This window comes from Pagrus major, chromosome 18, assembly GCF_040436345.1.
Source record: "Pagrus major chromosome 18, Pma_NU_1.0".
NCBI classification, from domain to species: Eukaryota; Metazoa; Chordata; class Actinopteri; order Spariformes; family Sparidae; genus Pagrus; species Pagrus major.
The window spans coordinates 13555574-13577130 of record NC_133232.1 but is presented as its reverse complement, the minus strand read 5'-3'; the positions used below and the strand labels follow the sequence as shown (position 1 = coordinate 13577130).

The 21557-nt window shown below is 39.3% G+C and overlaps 1 protein-coding gene across 3 annotated transcripts in view; it reads right to left on the bottom strand.

Moving 5' to 3' along the window:
* Positions 1-771: 771 nt before the first annotated feature.
* Positions 772-21557, bottom strand: part of grik2 (glutamate receptor, ionotropic, kainate 2) — a 301017-nt gene continuing 280231 nt past the window's right edge. For 2 of the 3 annotated variants that reach the window (XM_073486920.1, XM_073486921.1), the window contains exon 16: positions 861-1025. In XM_073486920.1, the coding sequence (XP_073343021.1) occupies positions 861-1025 (165 nt within the window). Of the gene's footprint in view, positions 1026-21557 lie in introns of all 3 variants that reach the window. The other variant, XM_073486919.1, reaches the window with a different exon arrangement.

Genomic DNA, 21557 nt, shown 5'->3' with positions numbered 1-21557 from the left:
TACTCCTGCATTCTCTGTGTGTATTTCACCATATAGTCTGCCTCTAAAAATCACCCCGTAGTACATTAAAGACTAAAAGTGTTAGTACTCTGAAACACAAATAAATGATATCACTTATTGCCTGATGGATGATATACAGTATATCCATTTTTGATGTAATCAATATCATATGTGACTAAGCAATGCCTCTCTATACATTTGGGAGCAGCCAAGCTCGCCGTCATCTTCAGGGCTTTGGGTTTAATTTAGTCGAGAGCCCATTCAGTCATTCTATTCACAAGTTTTGAAAATAAACAATCCTTCACAAACTTTCCTTCCTGTTCCCCCTGTTAGAATCTGTGTATTCACTCATAATCTCTGAGATGCTCTTGATGCTGCTCAACCAGCCTCTTTTCAGCTGTGCAGTGAAAGACTGACTGAGCAGCAACTAAAGATGATAGGTCCAATTCTGTCTATTTTTTTTTTTTTTGTGAGGGACCACCTCTGTCCCACCTTAAATTTATTTCCAGACTCTCTCTCACTTCAACTCCTGGGTTTTGAAAATCCTGGCACCTGTAGTTTGCCGCCTTGCCAAGGTGGTAAGAGTAATGAGGTAACTCGCTGAAATTTCACCCAGGTTCAAGTTATTTCCACAGGAAATATTGTTGAATCTCTTATCCCTAGCTATTTATAAAGTAACAAGAATGACATTTCGTCAATATACTCCCAAGCACCTCGGCTCTATATTCAAAAAACCCAACTGTCAACCATTACAACCCCATTACAACCCCCTTACCATTTACCCACACCCGTTCCCCCAGTGTCTCTGCACACCTCCTCACTGCAAGAGAGAGGCTGAAAAAGTGATTGAGATTCCCATTTTAGGCCATGGTCTCTTTCCCTGGCAGTCTGCGGTCGTTGAAGGTGTGCATGTTGATGACCTCCTCTGTTTTCACCATGACAGGCGGCTGGGGCTTGTGTTTGAGCCGGCGCTGGCACTTGAGGGAAACCCGCAGCTCGTCCACCATGGCGCTGCAGAAGGACCTCTGCAGAGGGAAATAGAAAATCAGAAGAGAATGGGTTTCAGACTACTTCCCCTGTCCAAATGTAATGGGCAAGAACACAAGCCTGTTCTCCATGTGTGCAGCCTCGTAACCCCCCCCCCCCCCCCCCCCCCCTTTAACCACCCACCAAATCAGCTCAGTACTGCCACAAGGGGAAATCGTGAAATAAACAGTGTAGCAGGCTGGGAATGGAGAGAATGCTGGATGGGAAGGAGATGGAGGGAGGTGCAGGTCCATAGGCTGTGAAGTAGATTGTAAAGTGTAAAGGCATGGAATTACTCAACATAGTGTGGGAAAACATCAGTGGTGAATTTGTGATTGTTGCTGCTCATGCAAGGTTTTTAAATCTACGTTTTAAAGCTTTACACTTGTATTCTTTCAAACTGCTCTGCATTATCAATCAGTAATGTCCAATAAATGTCATGTCATTTTTCTTATGAAGTGTTATTTACAAATATCGCTGAATGCATTTTCTTTTCTACTGCAGTAATTGTTAGTGACTGCCACTGTTTACCATAATGCCTTTCCGCAGTGTCCGAGGACAAAGCATCAGTATTGGAGAGTTCTGGCAAAACCTTAACATACAATGAATGACTTTTCAGTAATGTTACTGGCATCGCAATAGCGGTCTGATGGTTGACAATGTATTATTATAGCTTAAGTGATCTTCTGATTTTTCATATAGCACAATCATTAGGGCTAGTACAACATGCTTATTACCCTCCCACCCTTATCATTGCCATACTGCATATGAAAGTGGTAAATAAAAACTTTGTGAAGTAAGATGTGAAGTTTATCTGTTCTTGCTCGTAAAGCTAGTGCTATAACAATAATAAATAACCCATTGGGAGTTTCGTCCCTTTGGGGTTGCTGTAGCTGGTCAGTTTGGTGAGTTAACAATTTGAAGTCAGCAGTGTTGTTTTTACAGAGCATATGAAATACTATATATTACCTTTGAGTATGAGCACATGCAGTTTTTTGTAAGGCATGTGACTTAAAATGGATTGTTTCTTAAGATAATATTGTCAAAGTTGCAATGCTAACTTCCTTTAGCCCATTATTGGTAATTCCTATTATGTGTGAGCTCCGAGCTTTTGGACCAATATCTGAGATATCTGACTCCCAATGGGTCAGATATCTCAATATAGCCTACACTAGCCTACCAAAATTGTGGTCATGGCACATATAAGCTTATTACAGTTAGTTACAATTAGTCACACTAGTTAGAATTACAAAAGAGCCAGCCCAGTTGTCAGACTAAAACGTTTGCATTTTACGTTTTTGCAAACACGTTTAATGTATAAGACGTTTAAATAAGAACAGCTCTGGACCAGATAATAACATTGATATTGCATGATGTTCAATGACAATGTTATATAAGTAATTAAATTAATTCTTCTCTTGCTGCAGAATAAATATGATTGAGCTGCATTTAAGATTCGGCAGCTGGAACCCATTATTGTTATGGCCTTTAAAATGATTAACTCTTGGACTGTGACAGGACTCAAATTGTGGTCGGATTTCCTGTATGCCCATCTAACACCCCAACATTGCTACATAAAGGAAACAATACCTCATGCACTGGCACTGAATGCTGGTGCTGGACATGTGCTGTAATAATAAAAAAAATGAAATTTGTACGTCTCATACGCATTATATAAAGATTTCTGCAATACATATCATATGATACTGTGATACATTACATGTATATGAGCTGACTTTCATTTCAGGAGGTGGAGGGGATGGTGGTGGCATGACAACTGGGTGAGACAGTGGACAAAACAGAGCCACTGTTTGAGGCAGCGGTTCAACATTTTCTAAGAGTGAAACTACTGGATATTTATAATGAGATGTCAGGACAATTTCTGGGATTTTGGCAACAAAACCAGGCAAGCCAAAACATGATCTTTTCTTAAGCCTAACCAAGTGGGTTTTATGCCTAAATCTAACCAGACCATAAGCCCAGCATTGTCACAACATAAAATAGAAAATTTAGCCTAAAAATCTCAAGTTGCAACATAAAGAAATGTAAAATTTGAACAAATCTGTGGTTAACAAACGCATATTGCCAACATTTATTCTGGTAACTGGGTTGAAAGAGCAGGCCCTGTGATTGGACATAGACTCATGAAGGCAATACTCACTAAATTGTGAGGTGCAGAATTGCCCAGTGTTAATATAATTCCTAATGATCCAGGGCTGTTCTTCTTTCACATACAGATACGGACAGCAACTGGTTCAGACATAGTGGTATTGAAGCACTAAAGCAGAGCCCTCTTCAATTAAAGCAAAGCATGATTCCTCATTGCAGCCCACTCTCACTGTTGGACAGTGGAGGGTGTAGACAGGAGGTGGAGGAGTGCAGATACCAACCAGTAAAAGTTAATGGTGCAACAAGGACTTGATCCCCCACTGGCTTTCCACCAACCAACACTGCCTGATGTATTTGATAGTGTTAACTGACTAGACACTGTGATCAGGCTGAATTAAGTGATATAGAGAGAGTTCCTGAGACTTCTCAGGATAATATAAAGACAAACGGTCAAACTTTCTTCACTGGTGAGAAACACACCGTTATACAACCACTATTGCTGATAAAAATCTATCTGAATGATGTGACAACACTGTGGTTTAAGTTAGTTTAGGTTTAGGAAAACGTGGTGAGGGTTAAAAGGAGCCATATAAAGAAGGGAGGGTCACACTCAGGAATATGTCTTTTGATGAATTTACTTAGTCATCTGTTTGGCAGTACACAACATGTTTACACACACGCACACACACTAATGAAGGCTGGATGGCCAAAAATATTTTGTGTACTGCCAGACAGATGATTAAGTAAATTATGGATACAAGTATCCAGGATAACGCACCAGCTAGGGGGAAGATTATGGAACAATTGTGGTCATGCTTTAAAAACACTGACTGAAGGAAAAGAACAGCAGTCTGTCAGATGTTTTGTTGACACATTCATCCACCCTGACCTCCTCCTTCTGCTGCCTTTATCGCTCAAGTATAATTACACCTGACTTCCTCCTTTGCCTATCTAATAAACACCACGGTCAATAGAGGGCTTTGTCACTTGAACATTTAACAGATGTCATTCTCGGGAATATGCTGAATCTCATTAGAGACAGTCTCAAAAATGTACATCCATTAAATCATACATCAGAGAACATGCTTATGTTACAATGCTAAGACATCGGTTAGCAAAAGGTTAAAGGTTAATGTAAAATGTATGTTTCTCTGGATGGTTTGCTGACTTGCTGAATTTTGGAGAGCATTTTGGATTACAGTAAATATAGCTGGTTAGTAAACATAAATCAGGATCCTGCATTGCATGTGACTGATGCATCACTTTGGAAAAGTAAGCTAAATCCTCAGTGGGGATAAGTCACTTGTGTGTGTTCCAGCTTCCCCAATTAAAAAAAGCTTGTAACTTAACTTGATCAGACAGCTGTATTTTAACATACTTTAATTTAAATACTGCCTACTGCAGCTTTATTCCCATACAGTGATTATCATACTGTAGCTGAACATCTGGACACTGTGCCAAACAGTTTCACTGTATAAAACCTGACTGGATATGAATACGTAATTAATGCAAAGATTCATGCATAATTGAATGATTAAATGCATCCACATATTGTGCGATCCTTTAAGGGAAAACTGATAATCAAAAAGATCGCTATAGCTAGGATGTGCAGACAGTTACGTCTAAATTATTCCCATCAAACATACAGTAGAAGCATGAGAATGAGATGCGTCCTTTAAATGTTTTACTGACAAGATTTGAGATTCGATAATGACTATGGAAATAAACAACCGTCTGCTGAACAGTCTGGCAACCTGCCTCCCTGAATATAATGTTTACACTGGCCTGGAATGGCCATTCAAGCTCCTGGTGGCCTGACCAGCTGATTGGCTGATTATGAGACCAGTGTTAAAATTACAGAATGAAATGTGTAATTCAAAGTGAAAACAACACAGGCCAGCTGCAGTTGCTCACAACTGTACCACCAGCCCTCATGCCTGCTTGTAACCTGGTGGTATGATCTCTCTGACTGTCAACACACGCAGTGAGGAGAAAATATGGTTAGCACAGGAGAACCAGAGGAACAGAAAAAGTGAAGCTGAAATTCAGAAAAGCCTCGAAAGAAGGTGCAGCTAAATGCTGCAACATTACAGAATATGTATACAAGGAAGGGTTAGTGTTTGTAAAAATTAAAAAAAAAAATGCTATGAGGGTCAGCACATCATAATATCACTTCTATCTTTCCTGAGTGATTCCAAGTTTTAGAAAACAAATAAATGCAACCAAATCACTAGAATAGTTGTGTCTGCAAACCACAGATAGGTTTAACTTAACAATTATTTATGTTGCAACTTTACGTTTCTTTACGTTCAGTTTTCAGTGTGTGTGCTTGTGCTCTGGTTAGGTTTAGGCACAAAAAACACTTGGTTAGGGTTAAGAAAAGATCACGTTTTGGCTTCAGATACCTATTTGTCACCACAAATATTGTTTTCACGCTATCAAATGTTGAAAACCATCTCGAACAGTGGTCTCTGGCTTGGCAACCATCTTGCCTGGCTAGAACACCAACAACTCCCCCTCCTCCCACTGATCACATGTATATGAGCTGACATTAAAGTTAATTTACATGTAATGTGAACGTGATATGACTCGTACTGTAGAAAAGCAACAGGGTTCGTGTGACACATTTTTACGTTTTCTGTAATAAAACTAACATACTATGTTACTGGTACAAACAGTATATAGTATGTTTTTCAGCTAAACAGCAACAGTAAACGTGTTCTGTTCTGAATGTGGGCTGATGGTAGGTTCCCAGTCTGAATTATTATCCCAGTCTGGTCCTGTGTTCATATATTACTGAAGGGTTTTCTAATTCGTTTTGAAGGACGGCTGCCTGGATTATGTTTATCGGGAATGCTTTTTCCAGTCCATGGAGAGCTGTGTTCTTAAATCTGGTTATGGTTAAGGAATGATCATAGCTGTGATTAAGTACTGAAAAAAAGGTGTTGAAAGTCTTTATAATCAGCCATTAAGCTTGACCAAGAGGTTTGAGTTGGCTAACATGATCATAATGTTTACCATGCTGCACCATTAAGACAGGGACCCATAATAATGACCCATTTCATGTCATTATCCGTCTCTCTACTGTAATCTGTGTGTTCTAAAATTAGGTCTAGTATAAACATTTTGCAACATACGTTCATAAAAAAGTTATCTCATTAATTGAATTGAAGAAACTTTGATTAGGAGAAAGGGTTGTCCTCAGGGTTTTACATTTGACAGAATTTGCAAAAAACTTGCTTTCTAATACTGACTGTGTATCTTCTTATAGGATAGGACATTTAAAGGCCTTTTCATGGAGAAACCAATGCTATGACCAGATAAGGAGTGTTGCAATACCCCTATATTAACGTGAACAGTAATATTTAAAAATGAAATATTAATATTATGTTAATAACATACATGTAATACCACATAAATAATCCATCTTTCTATTGACGTTACAATAAAAATGTAATTAAAATCTGATACAACAGCCCTGGACCAGAAAATAACATTGACATTGTATGATGTTCAATGACAATATTATATAAATAAATAAATAAATTCCTCTCTTGCTGCAGAATAAATATGACTGAGCTGCAGTTAAGATTTGGCAGCTGGAAGACTTGGTCAGAGTTAGGGAAACATTATTGTTATGGCCTTTAAAATGATTAACTCTTGGACTGTGACAGGACTCAAATTGTGGCCGAATTTCCTGTATGCCCATCTAAAACGCCAACATTGCTACATAAAGGACACAATACTTCATGAACTGGCACTGAATGCTGGTGCTGGACATGTGCCGAATGGTCCAATATGAAGATAATACTGGGGTTATTTACATAATCCTACCCTGTCGCATACATTTTGAGAAGCAAACATGCCTCGACTTGCTCCTTGTAGTTTCTAAATTAGCTGATACGCTACTCATATCGTCACCATCAGGCTGTTCATTCTGTTCATCCAGGAAGTGAATCACAACTAACAGTTGTCAATGGAACAACATTCTCAGTCACATGATGGATGAGTAATACACCACAGTATTAGATTACTGAAATAGTTTATCTTTTTTCACTGCACTTCATAAGGCTAGGAAATTAACAAAAGCACAGTCACAAAATTCTTCAGAAGACATTTTTCTCTTAAAGATGTTCTATTTAATTTTTTTTTTAAATTAAATAACATTTTGGTTGAACATGTGGAATGTAACCAGGTTTTTCCATTAGTCCATTAGGTCAATCTGCTTTAGTCGTGCCACTGTGACATAGATTTCGGCCGATGTTGCAGTGTATGCTGCACTGTCTGCACTGGGCGGCATTGTTTTAGTGACTAAACAAGCAGAACAGGCATGGAAGTCCATCTGTGAGAGAAATCACTCTGATTGGCTGTTCAGCTTAGCAAATCAGTGCACAAGATGAGAAATGAAGAAAGAAAGGGAAAGCCCCTTGAGACAGTCACTGTAGTATCCATGATTTAATGTATTTAGAGCTGTTTCGTTCTTATTTTTTTCACATCAGCCTCTTCTCCAGTGCCATCAGACATGTTCTTGATTAGTTGTGGCCATATTAGCAAGAGTGTGTTAAACTGATGGCAAATGCTGCCTTATCATAACAACAGTTTGTATATCTGCAGTCCTGGTGGTATGGAACGTTATTTCCTCTGATGCGGGTGCAGAACATACAAGCTAACTGGCTGTTGGCTGTAGTCCTTGTGTGGTGTTCAAGTGCAGCTTTTTGGCTGAGACACAAGCGATGTAATGCAACACAACAGTCTGCTTTTGGTGCAGCGAGTTCTTTGATGTTGGTTTGGTGTGTCTGGGCCTGTACAGCAGGTGAACCGCACCAAGCCACATTGCTGTGGTCCTCAGTGTTAGCTTACTATGGCCAGCCTGTGACTGTCTCCTCTCCACCCACAGTGAGCTGAAAAGGGCTGCAGGCCTGTGTGATTGTGACTAGCACAGCTCTGACACGTCATCAATGTAAACAACTCACATCCCAGTTATACACAGTGCACAAACACAAAGCCGACAGGCACTTCCACATGTGCGTAAACACAATCTTGTGAGCATGCAGGGTTTTACAGGCCCATAGAGCATCATCACTTATTGATGCACATCATCAGACTGGAATTCCGTGTTGCTGCATGCCCAATTAAACTGCTGCTTCTTCACATTCTCTCCTCCTTTCTCATAAGCTACTGTGGCATCTGCAAATACTGTGTGAAACAACACCGGCATCTGGGAATGGAACAGTGCTGTTACTGGAGACGCTACACGGAGAAACTATTGTGTATGTGCTCCCAGCTGAAAGGAGTGACTGTGATGAACAAAGTGTTCAGCTGTATTTGAAAGCGTACATTAGCCCCTTGGCACTGTGTATAGTTACCAATATTATATTTACATGCAAGTGGGAGGGAGACACAGTGAATATGACTGCCGTGTGAGGTCTTCCTCTATTATAATTACTCAGAGGCTAATTCAGGCACTTACCTAAAGGTGAGCCTTATTGTTACAATAATCTCCCTCTGTGACATCCATGATGTCATTCATGGATAAAGCAGTGGTGAAAATGCTGCTGAAAATGGACAGATTTTCCTAATGTCAAATCAGAGACGCTATTATAGCATTTTACCATCAGGAAACGTATACCACATTGATTCTGAGACTTTAGTACGATTACAGTAAAGTGTGGCCACTCCCGATTGGCTGCCATGAAACTTTCTCCCACTGATTGGTTGAATGCAAATGATTACATCATGGTAGTTGCGCCAGGATTTGCTGATATAACCCTTAGATAACATTAACAAACAAAATAAAATCACCATGATTATTTTAAAGGTTTGTTGAGTAAATTCATAAAGCTGCTGCTGTGAATTACAAGTAGTGTGAATTCTATTTTCAAAGTGTACTTGCCTTAACAAGATTTTTGCTTGCTAAAAGTGAATAATTCCACATCTTTCAAATCACTTTTTACTATCTGTAATGCAGTAAAATTGGGGCACTGTGAAACATGTGGAAATCTAAAGGATCAAGATCAATTGTGCTATTTTTTTCAAACCTGGATGTGCATTACCACATAATTATGTTTGCTTATACACGATTAAAGTAAAATGTAATCGGGGGAGCAAGTCTAAAATGAAAACATTTAGACAGCCAACCCTGCATTGGAACTATTGTATTCTGGTCAATCTTGTGATAGATGTGACTTTAATAGGTAACATAGTAGGGACAACACATTCTCATCCCCAATTCGTCAAATACAGCAGCTGGTCAGTGGCCATAACCTCCAAACTATGACTCTCTACCTCCCCCTCTAGCATCAGTTTTACATGTGACGAGCTCCGCAGTCAAATTAGCAATAATAAATATTCAAAGTCTGTTTAGACTTTCAAAATAAAGCCTGTTCACAGACATTTCACATATTATGCCATATCAACAGTTTTGGATTTTTAGGTTTGGTTAAGTTTAGGCACCAAAACTACTTGGTTAGGTTTAGGAAAACATCCTGTTTGTGTTAAAATAACAGTCATATCACTTACTGATGAATGTAATACCTGACTGATACATTGTTACATTATTTACTTAAGTTTACTTTCTTATGCAACAAATCAACATTTACACTTGGTCTTACAGGGGACTTGTGTATGACCCACCCAACCAATCCGATCACCAACAGACTGACTTTTCTTGCTCTTTATACTACTGCACCGCAGGGGGTCGCCTCCAGAAATTAAGTTAGAGGGATAATTACAGTGTCATACTTAAAAGTGTATAGGGCCAGTGACCAGGCTGCTGTATTTGATGCATCAGGAGTGAAACCAGGCTCATAGGGAAGTCAATAATGGCTAAAAGCATCCGTCTATCAGACAATTTGTTCTCCCTGTCATTTATATGCTCCCAGGCGCTTGTTTAGTTTTAAAATCTGCATTTAGACTCGGAAGTGTAAAGTTATGTAAAAATAATGGTATCAATTTTGAAACCACAGTAGCATTAACAACTACAAGTAAAGTATGTTTAACATAATTTGTTCTGTTAACAAAATTATTATCTTATTGCACAAAATCAGGGTTAAAGCTGCATTAATAATTTACTTTTTTGTCCACTTGGGGTCAACAGAGGAAGTTGAAAATGCAATACTGACATAAAGTATTATTATCTTATAAAGTTGTTTAACTAAATGTGTCAGAAAGCAGTCCAATATTCGCTCGCCTTGTATCTCTCATTTGGTCTCCACCATCTCCTGAGAAAGATATCCAACCAGTAGTGACAGTGGGTTCATCAGAACATTTTTTACTGAAAACAGCTGCCTGCTTTGGCTGAAAAAAAGCTTGATGGAGTAAAGTTTGTTGGCCAGAAAATCAAAACAATGACTTTCAAGAGGATAAAAAGCTGCAGGTGATAATTCTCTGCAGTAATTCCCCTTTCACATTACACATAATCATATGATCCATTGTTAATATAATGATGAGTTGAGATTTAAGAGTAATCGTGCCAATGGTGTAGGGGTGTCCATTTGTCCACAATAATTTTTACAAGTTGTCACATTTAGGTCTGACAATCTTCAATATTTTTAACTTAAAATGCTACATTTAGCTCCATTTTACCATAGTGTGTATCATAAAACCCCTATATCTGCTGTCAGTATAGGCGTCTGCTGTATACTGCTAATAAACCTGTATGTTATGCAAACACATGAAATATCTACAAATATATCTTTTTTCACATGTATTTCTCACAGTGTACCGGTTACCAGTTTGTCTAAGCTACTCTGAACGAGGCTTTTCATGGCTATTGATCCCCCCCTCTGTAAAATTAAATGGCATGGCAGTGTTTTCACCAGTAACAGCCATATAGCTTCAGGCTTTGGGGAACACTGGGCCCACTCTGCTCACACTCAGGGGACACATTGCCATTATGGCTGCCTGCTGGTGGCATGTTGGATTGATGGTAGCTGCTTAGGGTCATTGGATTACAGAGTTTTTATGACGCTCAACAATCAGCCGCAGCTGTACCGGTGCATGGCACTGTGGGATAGCTCAGAGGAAGGGCCTGCCCACTTTGAGGAGAATGGAGATGTCGTAAATCTAATGCTGAGAGCAGTCACTGAAAGGAAAAAGGTGCATTTAGTCCATATGATTATTTACACAGGCCTGATCGTACGCATGAATAATGGTTAATAAAACTGTACTTCAAAGGGACATTTCCAGGGGGATATTATTATTGTAATCTCATTCTGTATGGATTTTATAGATGCAGTAATCAAAAATTAATCAGAAAAAGATGATTTATGGACTTAATATTTAGCAGGTAAATATAACTGCACAGTAGACTCAATATAAAAGGAATTGTTGGTCTATTCTTCAGCTTTCTCTAAGTTGAATACAGACCTTTCACCTGTGAGAGTGAACTAATGGGCCCCGTTTAGCTTGAATGGGGGAGAAACAGATGTGAAGCTGTGATGCAGATGGGATGGGGCACGGCTGTGCTGTAATCCTCAGTTTACTCTGCGTCTCTGGCCCCTGGTGGGCACTAAATGATTAGCTGCTTTGAGGGTTTGCCTAATCTGTGGGCTCCTCTCAACTGTCATACACATTTGGTGCAGTGCAGTCTGAATTTTGCTCGGTGGATGAACTGAGTCCTGATGGTTGTCCTCATGTTAAATTATTTTCTTGTGCACATGTCCACGTATGCAGATTTTGTGTGTGGCGATGAGTGTAAGAAGACACTCAACAACAACAACAAAAAAAAACACTGTCCACACTAAAGGCTTTTGCCATCCAAGTCGATTATTTGTGACCTGAAAAGTCAGGAGATACACTATGAACCTGTCATCCATCATAAATAGTTTCAGAATCTCTCAAAAGGCTCAAAAGATATGAAACAATATTCATTTATGGATAAAACTGTGTAAAATACATGATCTTAGTATTTCCCAAGCTTCAGTATCAGCTCACTCTTTTTTCCCCTGAGTAGTAAGGGAACCATCACTATGTGATGGGTGCATGTTTATTATGTTTTAAAATGTAAAATTCAAAATTAATAAAAAATCAAAGAACAGAAGAAAAAATGTCACTTCAAAAATAAGTAAAAAAGAATAACTTGACTACAATGTGTTTCCTGCTTGTAGTAAAAAAGTACCAACCAAATGGAACAAGTGATGATCTGACAGCATGATCTGATTTAGTAGGAAGGTAATCTATACTTAATGGCAGACAAATGTAAGGTGTTGATTCTTTTCATCCATGATGACCATACTGTATGTTGCTGTATAGATGGCTATGGTCAGCTGGCTCACCTACCAAAACTCAAAGGGAAATATTACATAATCATTCAGAGAACAACACATAGCAGGTATTCAGACTGAAAGCAGCCCTGCATTAAAACAATGCAGAGGCTGTGTTGGTGAGGTTTAGGTGCCAATGAGAAAATGAGATGAATCCAGGAGGACCAGTTTTAGCAGCAGATGAATGAGTTTAAAGGCTTCAAGGAGTTCCCATGGCAGCAACTATTCTTGGTTTCCATAAGACTGCCGCTGCATCACCGGACTTGCTCAGTTTAAATACATGAAGGGGCTCTGTTTCTTTCCACAGGACTAATGTCTTCATAATGATGTGGACTTCGAAGTAGCAGCGCTCTAAGCTGACGCTGCACCTTCGCCCCTAATGTGACAGGCTACATTCTAACAGACTGAAGTCTGTTTTGTGTTCAGTTGGTGACTCATATGGTGCGGTCGAATAGTCACCTCAATGGAAAACGTCATGAGGTCAAAGAAGGACCCGAAGGAGAATCCATAAGCACTAAGGAAAAGATAACTGCAGTGCTAAGATAACTGACTACACTTACACTAGGCGGATGTTAGCGATGTGGGTCTGTAATGGTGAAACTACAATTTCTGAAGATGATTTACGAAAAGTGCATCTTAGATACTTGGCCCTATGCATTCTTACCATGTTGTTTTATGCAGTCTATATAAACCTGGACAACTCGGTGAACAATACTTCTTTATAACGAAGGTCAGAATTGAAATACATTTTTTTTTAAAATTATAAAAAAAAAAAACAGAATATGTATGAACACAGTTAGTAGGGGTGCTGAGAAGGCTGTAGCACCCCATAAAACCAGCCAGCCGAGAGAGAGAGAGCTCATGGATGAGTGAGAGAGACAGGGTGTGAGGTTATAGACATAAGTGTTTACGCATTATAAAAACTTTATTTGATCATGGAGCCTAATGTTACTCTATTCTGCAGTTTATCAGTGAAGTGTTTGAGCTACAGCGCAGACTGGAGTATCTATTAACAGTGACAAACAGCCAAGTCGTCTATTGTAAATATCATCATTCAACCATCCTACTTAAAATGTTTCATATCCCTTTTGCTTGAAAGACAGACCGTGTTATGTTAATACACTGCTTATAATGTGATTATTAACCTATAACTATGATAGCCTATAGCAACATTATTTAGAAATTGGCATTTTGAGCAATTTGGCGCCCCCCACATTTTCTGAGTGCACCACCTCTGTCGTAAATACAAATCCTAGGGTTGTAAGAATTTGTCAGATGTAAACTAGGTGCTGATTACAAACAAACTCATAACATCATAACAATGTTATGAGATGTATGTATCGCTGTGATCCTACCCTCTCACTGAAGTTACACAGTGCAGAGACAAGTGAGGGGGGGGGGGCAGAGTGGCTGTGACAGGGACATCATTCACCCTATAACAAGACACTGTACCATCAAAATAATTTTAAAGCTGTTATTTTAAGGTAAAAAAGTTACATAATGTTGCTTTAAGAACCACTACACAACTCAGTAAAAAACCTTGAAATGTTGACTCGATTGTGCTTTGAATAGGTTTGGTTGATAGAGGCTGTGGGTGTGTAAGCCAAAATGACTTGATGATTGTTTTCAAGAACAGCTGAATGATGTGTGATTTTAAATGTTGCTGCCTCAAGGAATTGTGGGCCTGCATTATTTCCTTTTCTTTTGTAAAGGAAAATAAGATAAGAAAGGAAGCACCAAATCAAAATTTATTAGGGCTGTCACTTGGATACTTCTGGGTCATTTGACTAACCACCAGAATCCACCGGGCCAGTCTCGGCTGTGTGACTACCATGATACGGTCGCCGGAACCGATCGTGGCCGTTCTAGACAATGCTTGTGTTTCCAGCAGCTGCACCACGGCACGTTTTTCAGCAGCGTCCTAGAAGCGTCTCTCCGCTCTGCTCCCAAGTCAAGTTTTGATGGAAGCGGACCACAGCTGCATCAATCAGCACAGAGCAGATCGAGCCAGACAGGAAGTCAGACACTGGAACGGCAATTTTTAAAATAAAACATTGTGTGCAGGCTTGGGATCGACAGCACAACAAAGTCGGAAATATAAACAATCAACACATTTAAACAGACAAATAACAAAATGATTTAACTACGTAGCCTACTCAACCACAGAAAAAGCACAAAAATGACAAAATAAACACAATCTGTGTAAGTCAACAACATCAGGCAGGCATGGCGCTCGGCTTCTGAAACGCTCCCAGTCGGATATGATGTCGCGTGGAGGACGGACCAAAACAGCTTTGCACACGCCAGGTAACAGATACTTGCCCAGTGGAATCAAGGGGTTAGTCAGGAAATAAAAGAAAAAAAGAAACTATTCAACTTCAACCTTAATCTTTCACACTGCAAGTTTAGCTCACAGTGTTAACCTCATGTCATGTGAGTTGTCATTGGTCCCTGTTGAATCATATACTAGATTATTGGTAAATAAATGTCAATTTTGGGCCTTCCTCATCAGAAAAACAACTGTACTGGTTAACTGTGAAAGCAGTAGCACCATATTGCTTTTTCTTGTTAGGCGACAACAAGGCAGCATGTCCATATGAGAAGGAGGTTGGGGCAGATGGTTGGGTCAAACAAACACAGGACTTTCATCCAGTAGGCTGCTTTTTTTGTCCAATGCGAAGACGAAAGCCAACAGTGAGTTCTTTTAACTTTGTAACGTAGTAACTTAGGTTAGTTTGTAACTGAAGTTACATAAATAATGTAGATTTTTTAAGCCAAACCCTGATGTTTTCCTAAAATTAACCAATAGCTTTTTTGCCTAAACCTAACCAAACTACAGTCTGGTACGCCTGTCACTGGTACGCTGCAACAGTAATGTTGTTTTGGGAACAGTGATATACTGTATGTTGTTTTGAGAGTCAGTGGCAATCGACCTATTAAGTTGTTTAGGTGTGAGGATGTGTCGGTCAATTTAAATTTCTCAAGAAAAATGTATCCCAGTATCTTATGAATTAGCTTTATATTGGACAATTTTGCACATGATTTACACAGATCAGCCACAACATTAAGACCTCCTGCTTTATATTGTGCAGTTTCCCCTTGTGTTGCCAAAACAGCTCTGACACATCGAGGCAGAGACACAAGACTTCTGGGTTTGTCCTGGGCTGTCTGGCATTGGGACATTGGCAGTGGATCCTTCGGGTCCTGTGGGTTTAGGGGTGGGGCTTTCATGGGTCGGACTTGTTCCTGTACATCCCACAGATGCTTGTCAGATTGGGTTCTGGGGAATTTGGGGATCAGATCAACACCGTGGGCTCTTTGTCACAGTCCTTGGGTCATTCCTGTACAGTTTTTGTGGTGCGGCAGGGCACACTGTCCTGCTGGGGGGACCCTGCCATTTGGGAGTGCCGTTGCCAGGAGGTAGTTTAAGCAGTCTACATCAGTGTTTAGGTGGATGGTGCGTGTCAAGTCGTATCTACATGAATGCCAGGAACAAGGTTTAACAGCAGAACATTGCATTGTAACGAGATGATCAATGTTAATCACTTCACCTGTCAGTGGTTTTAATGTTGTGGTTGATTGGTCTACATCCAGTTCATGTCCATTGCCAATGCAGGAGGCCAGACTTTGCATCCTATCACTGACTTTCAACTAACTTTAATCTTTTAATCTTTTTATAAACTGTAGCCTCAATCTTTCCTTCATACTAACCATACCATTGTGGCCTTTCGCAGATATTGCAGACAGCCAAGTTTTTTTAAAAATGTGGGCATTGTTGTAAAGAAAAAAAAAGAAAAAAGTGTTGTCATTGGAGGGTTTTGCAGAATCTTCCAGAAGGCTATTGACATTCTTGCCGGGCAATCGATATACAGGTAGCCCTCTACTCCCCAAAGATTTGTTATGACATATGTCAGGTGGATGCTAATATGGGACACAGCCATTGATTTCTGGAGCTTATTTGACTCCACCCATTGATATTTAGCTGAACCAATAAATCTGTTTCTGCCTGAAAAACAGCTCTTAATCAGAAAAATCTGGAGTTCAGAAAACCCCAACCTGCGAGCATCCACCTGAGTCATTAGACATCTCTACTTGTGCATGTGTGTGCGCATCCATATGCATGCAGGCATGTATGTGTGTGTGCAGGGATGATGAGATGGGTTCCTCACACACAGCTGGTGGTCCCTGCACCCCGAGTCAGGTTAGTCTGCGGCAGCCTCAGCAGCAGGCAGGAAGAGAGGAAAAAGCAGCAGGAGGAGGAGGAGCGGGAGGAGGAGGAGCGGGAGAAGGAAGCGGAGGAGGAGCTGAAGGAGGCAGGGACAGGAGAGGAGAGAAAGGAACAGGAGGCGCAGGAGGAGGAGAGGGAGGAAGGGGACAACCATGGTAATCATGGAAATCTGACAGACTAGCATGGAGATGACAAAGAAATGCTCCGTTGAAAGTCTATGAGGCATGTGATTCAGTGGAAAATTATGAGTCCAAAATTAGTTTTCTGAAAGATTTAACTCGGCCAAAACTAGCAAGAATAATTTCTGAAGCATATTTTAACACACACTGACATCTTCTTTTGGGAGCAAACTGTATCCTTTGCCTTGACTGTGCTCTGCTTTGCAGGAATTAGGAGAACAGTGGTTGATATTTCCATCAATCCAAAACTCAGTAGTCAGAACTTGGAAATCAACTTTTAGAACTTATTGTACACTGGACTATACAGATAAAAGAAGATCTCACATTGACATTTAAAGAAATCCTATTGTTTGCCATCATACCCACAGTCAGTTGAGAAGATCGATTTGGATGTTATACACAGAGGTCCAGGAAGTGTTTACAGTAACCTAGCTAACATAAAGGCGGGAGGAAACTACCAGCTTAGCTCCTTTAAATGTGAAAAAATATTCACAAAAGTCCTCATTTGGACAGGATCAACCAGTGGCAATGAGGGTAGTTAAAATGACAGCTGTTATCATTTTAATTGTACAGTTATTATTGTGTTACAAAGTTTAGTTTTGACGTTTATTTAGGTGAGGAATTGACTTTTCAGATTTTGAATATATGGTCAGTTTAACAATTTATTTTATGATGCCTAAAAATTGCTTAGACCTCTTCTGAGATGAGATGGACTGCTAGCGGGAGACTGATCAACTCAAGGGCTGGCCTGTGAGGTCAAGAAATTTTACTTTAGTAAGCTCTAAGTCTATGATGTCTCTAAGCTTTGGTTTCAGACAATTTCAGTTGTTCTATTTCACACAAATCTGTCCTCTACTGGACTCTGTGGGTATAGCACTCCTCCAATCACACATGTATTCGCCCACTAAAAATTTGTATATGCAGGCCAATCAGGGCCTGGCTACCAAGTACATGTGTCATCATTTATAAGGCAGTAAGACCACTTACTGTTATCTGGCAATGTTGAGTTTGCCCACTGATTTAATTTCTGCTGGGATGAAGTCTCAGCTTCAAGAAGTTCATAAGTGTCTGGCCTGATTGCCGTCACAACTGACCCACATTGTCTCTGCTTTTAGTTCCCCAAAAGAGACCATGCAGAGGGCGGCGGCTGCATGGACTGCAGAGCACTTCCCAAGGTGAGGTGATGTGGTCAGCAACAGTGGGAGAATTTCCAATGCTTTGCTGTGCTGCCCTGTTGTGATGAAAGCAACCTGGAGCTTGAAATTGCTGACTTTCCCACGGAAGACGACCCTTCTGCCCAGCTGGTGACTCACTGCAGCCTCCACTGCTTCCCATGCTGAGATGATGGCGGCGGATGACAACATATCATTGGTATCCTATAAGCACATACCCACATGTGGCTACCCACATGCAGATTCTCAGTAGGTGAATACATGAGTGTGATTGCAGGAGTGCTATACCCATAGAATCTAGTAGAGAGCTCTGCCTATGCTCAGAGAACTAGGGTTACCATATCGTAACCCTTGTTTATTGCAAGCCAAACTGGCTAATTCACTCATGTTCTTCAACAGGTAAATGTATAGCACAGAGGTGTGTCCTGTGTCTAGCTGACCTTATGAAGCCAGAAGCACTGCTTTGGCCTTGACTGCAAATAGTGCACATTTTCCTACTATTGTTTGAGTTTGTACTCTGGACTTCATGTTTGAACTCCGAAGAATGAAAAATCAAACTTAACGTACATTATATTGACAAAGAAAATTATTTATGTGATGCCCAGACAGAAACCTTAAAACCTTAACACCAAGTTTGAGTTTTGCCAATTGAATATCCCTGTCTACTTAAGATCCACCTTGTGTAATTACTAAGAGACATGACCGACACCTGAAGCAGATTTTCTTGATGGGAGAAAATTTGCACCTTTGTTTCTAGACTTTGTACTAGGCTAGGCTAAACAGTTCCCAGACCTACCTCTGAAGACATTGCACAGAAATTAAACTGATCTTCTTAACAGCTGTAGATCTGAAGGCAAACAAGCAACTTTCAAAAGCTTTTTGAGAGACTCTTCAAAATGAATATGTTGCTATGTAGCAATGATAATGGAATGTACAGAAATAATGTGAAGGGCAGACACTTGAGACAAAGAAAATGAAGAAAAGAAGTCTCAGAGTCTTGGTAGATGAATCAAAGGTCTATAGTTTATAAAGTTATCAAATGTTTATTAATACTTTTATTAAAATTTTTAACAAGTGTATATTTTCTTCTGACAGTGCTCTCATCTTGTGGTATTACAATCTGTTTAGTAAATGCAGTAATCTCAAAAACACATACTTATGGCGTTAACATGTCTATTTAACCTTAAAAAACACTATTAACAGTTCCTCTATTGTATATGAGAGTGTATGGCTCATCCCATTATATAAATGACTAGCTGCTATTTTTACTCCTTTCTAATGTTACAGAACAGAAGTAATTATAAAATGCAAATTGCAGGGTGTGCACTGTCAAGCATGTGAAACACAACAAAGAGATGCTTAGCACCACATTTTTCAACTTGACACTTTCAGCATCATGGTGAGAAAACAACCCCATATTGTAAAAGTCGGTGGTATTCAATTATATGAGGAGCCTAGAGCAATGAAACAAAATATATGGTTGATTTTCACAATGACACAAAATAGATGGTTCATTTTCACAAATTAGCCTGATACTAATTAGCACTGGACTGTGGGATGCACAAGCTACACATTATAGTAGATATCCATGTTTTTAAATCAATATTTGGACAAATAAATTAAGCTGTGGTTAGGGTTGGACCTGTATATTGGTTTTCAAGTATTGGCCTTTTATAATATCTCATATCAGCAAGTCTGAGTCATAAGCCGCCATTATTATTAAGGTTCCTTCCTGACAAGAACTGTTCGAAAAAAATGGGACGGAATGGAATGCAAGTTCTTCTTTCTTTACACATTATACTTTTATGATTTTATGAATGACTTCTGTTGCTGTTCTTACTTTTATGATTGTTTTCATGATCCATTTATAAATGCATTAATTTAAATACATATATTTAAATATATCCCAGAGTTTCCACTTTTGCTAAATAGGCATGTAGTTTACTCTATCATTAAGGAACACTTTGCAGGTACTCAAACCTATTTTTTATGACTCAGTAATAGAGGTTGCATGTCTTAATTGTCCATAAGAGTTGCTAATGTAGTAATAATCATTAGAGATTGTTTTACCCAGCAGTGGCAGTCTAGGTTGCTAAAAATATTCACAGCCACTACACTTATAATTAAACACATACAGTGGAGCTGTAGTAGTAGAGTGTTTGTTGAACTGGAGCTCAGGATTCTTATATGGCCAGAATGGCAATTCAAATTTGTAGCTCTAGTCGCTAAAATTAGCTCACAAAGTTATTGATTGGATGTGGATAAGGACGCATTGATTGGACATCAATTAGAAGCAGCCAAAACCATTATATTTTAAAAATGCAGCCAAATATCATTGCAATTGTTTCCATCCTGCTGCTTACAGTTTACATCAGTGCCAACACTGAACACCAATGTAGCAAGCAGTGTGCCCTTCATGGAGTGAAACAGAAAGTAATGATGTGGTGGTTGGCTCTCACATTCCAACAATTAATGCCTGCTGTTTGAAAACCAGAATCATGATCTCTCCCAAACCTCAACAAAGTGTTTGGCAAAGTGTGTCCTCAGCCGTACCTTAAAAATGGTTTGTTTGCTATATTGCTTTATGTTAACCTTACCATGGCCACGTGCTGATATCAACATTAAAAAGGAGCCTTGTGCTGATTTGGTCAATATCAACTTTCTGTATAGTCATATGGTTATACAAGGATTTCATCAGTGGTCCCTGAATTCACTTATCAGAACAAAAAGATGGTAACATGTATGTATGTGGGGCAAATAAAAATATCCATCATCTATCACTGACCTTTATTATTATTATTATTATTATTATTATTATTATTATTATTATTATTATTATTATTATTATTATTATTCAATAAGTCTGTCCTCAAGCTGGTCTTCTAGTGCATCACAGTATCAGTAGGCACTGAGCACTAGGCTGTTGTAACAGAAAACTAAAGGTTCCATTATGGATTACATGAAAGTAAAAGGATTGTTGACTATAGAGACCACCAGCAGAGTCTGCACACTTCTTGATCATAAACAAAACTTACATCAAATAGCTGATAAAGAATTAATTCTTCTGGGTTTCAGTGGAGAGTTTGGTCCTCCATAATAGTCCTCCTAAATACAGTTTCAGAAGTGTTTTCATTCAAAGAAGAAGTGAAAGAATATCACGCCATAATAGCCATAGGCAGCTTTAAAATGGCCTTGAAAAACCAATATTAGTCAAACCCTATTTTATTCTAGTCCAGTGATCCTATATTGTCTGAATAGTAAATTGTGTGCAATCCCAAGCAAATGAGTCACAGTGTGTCAATTATTGCACACTTTCATGTGCTCCAATCAAGGGAATGTCCACAAGGCAGAGTGTAAAATATGTGACAGTAGTGGCATTTGTGCATGAAACATGAGTGCAAGCAATTCATTGTCAAAGTAAGTTGGTATGTTATAATTTGAATGGAGAAACCTTGAGTTTCTTAAAAAAAAAAAAAAAAATGCCTGTGAAAATCTGTTTTTGCCTGTGAGGTTCCTGATAGGTCTGTTTATCATGTCTGTCTTTATTTAGCTTATACTAAAAAGATAATTTAACCTTGTT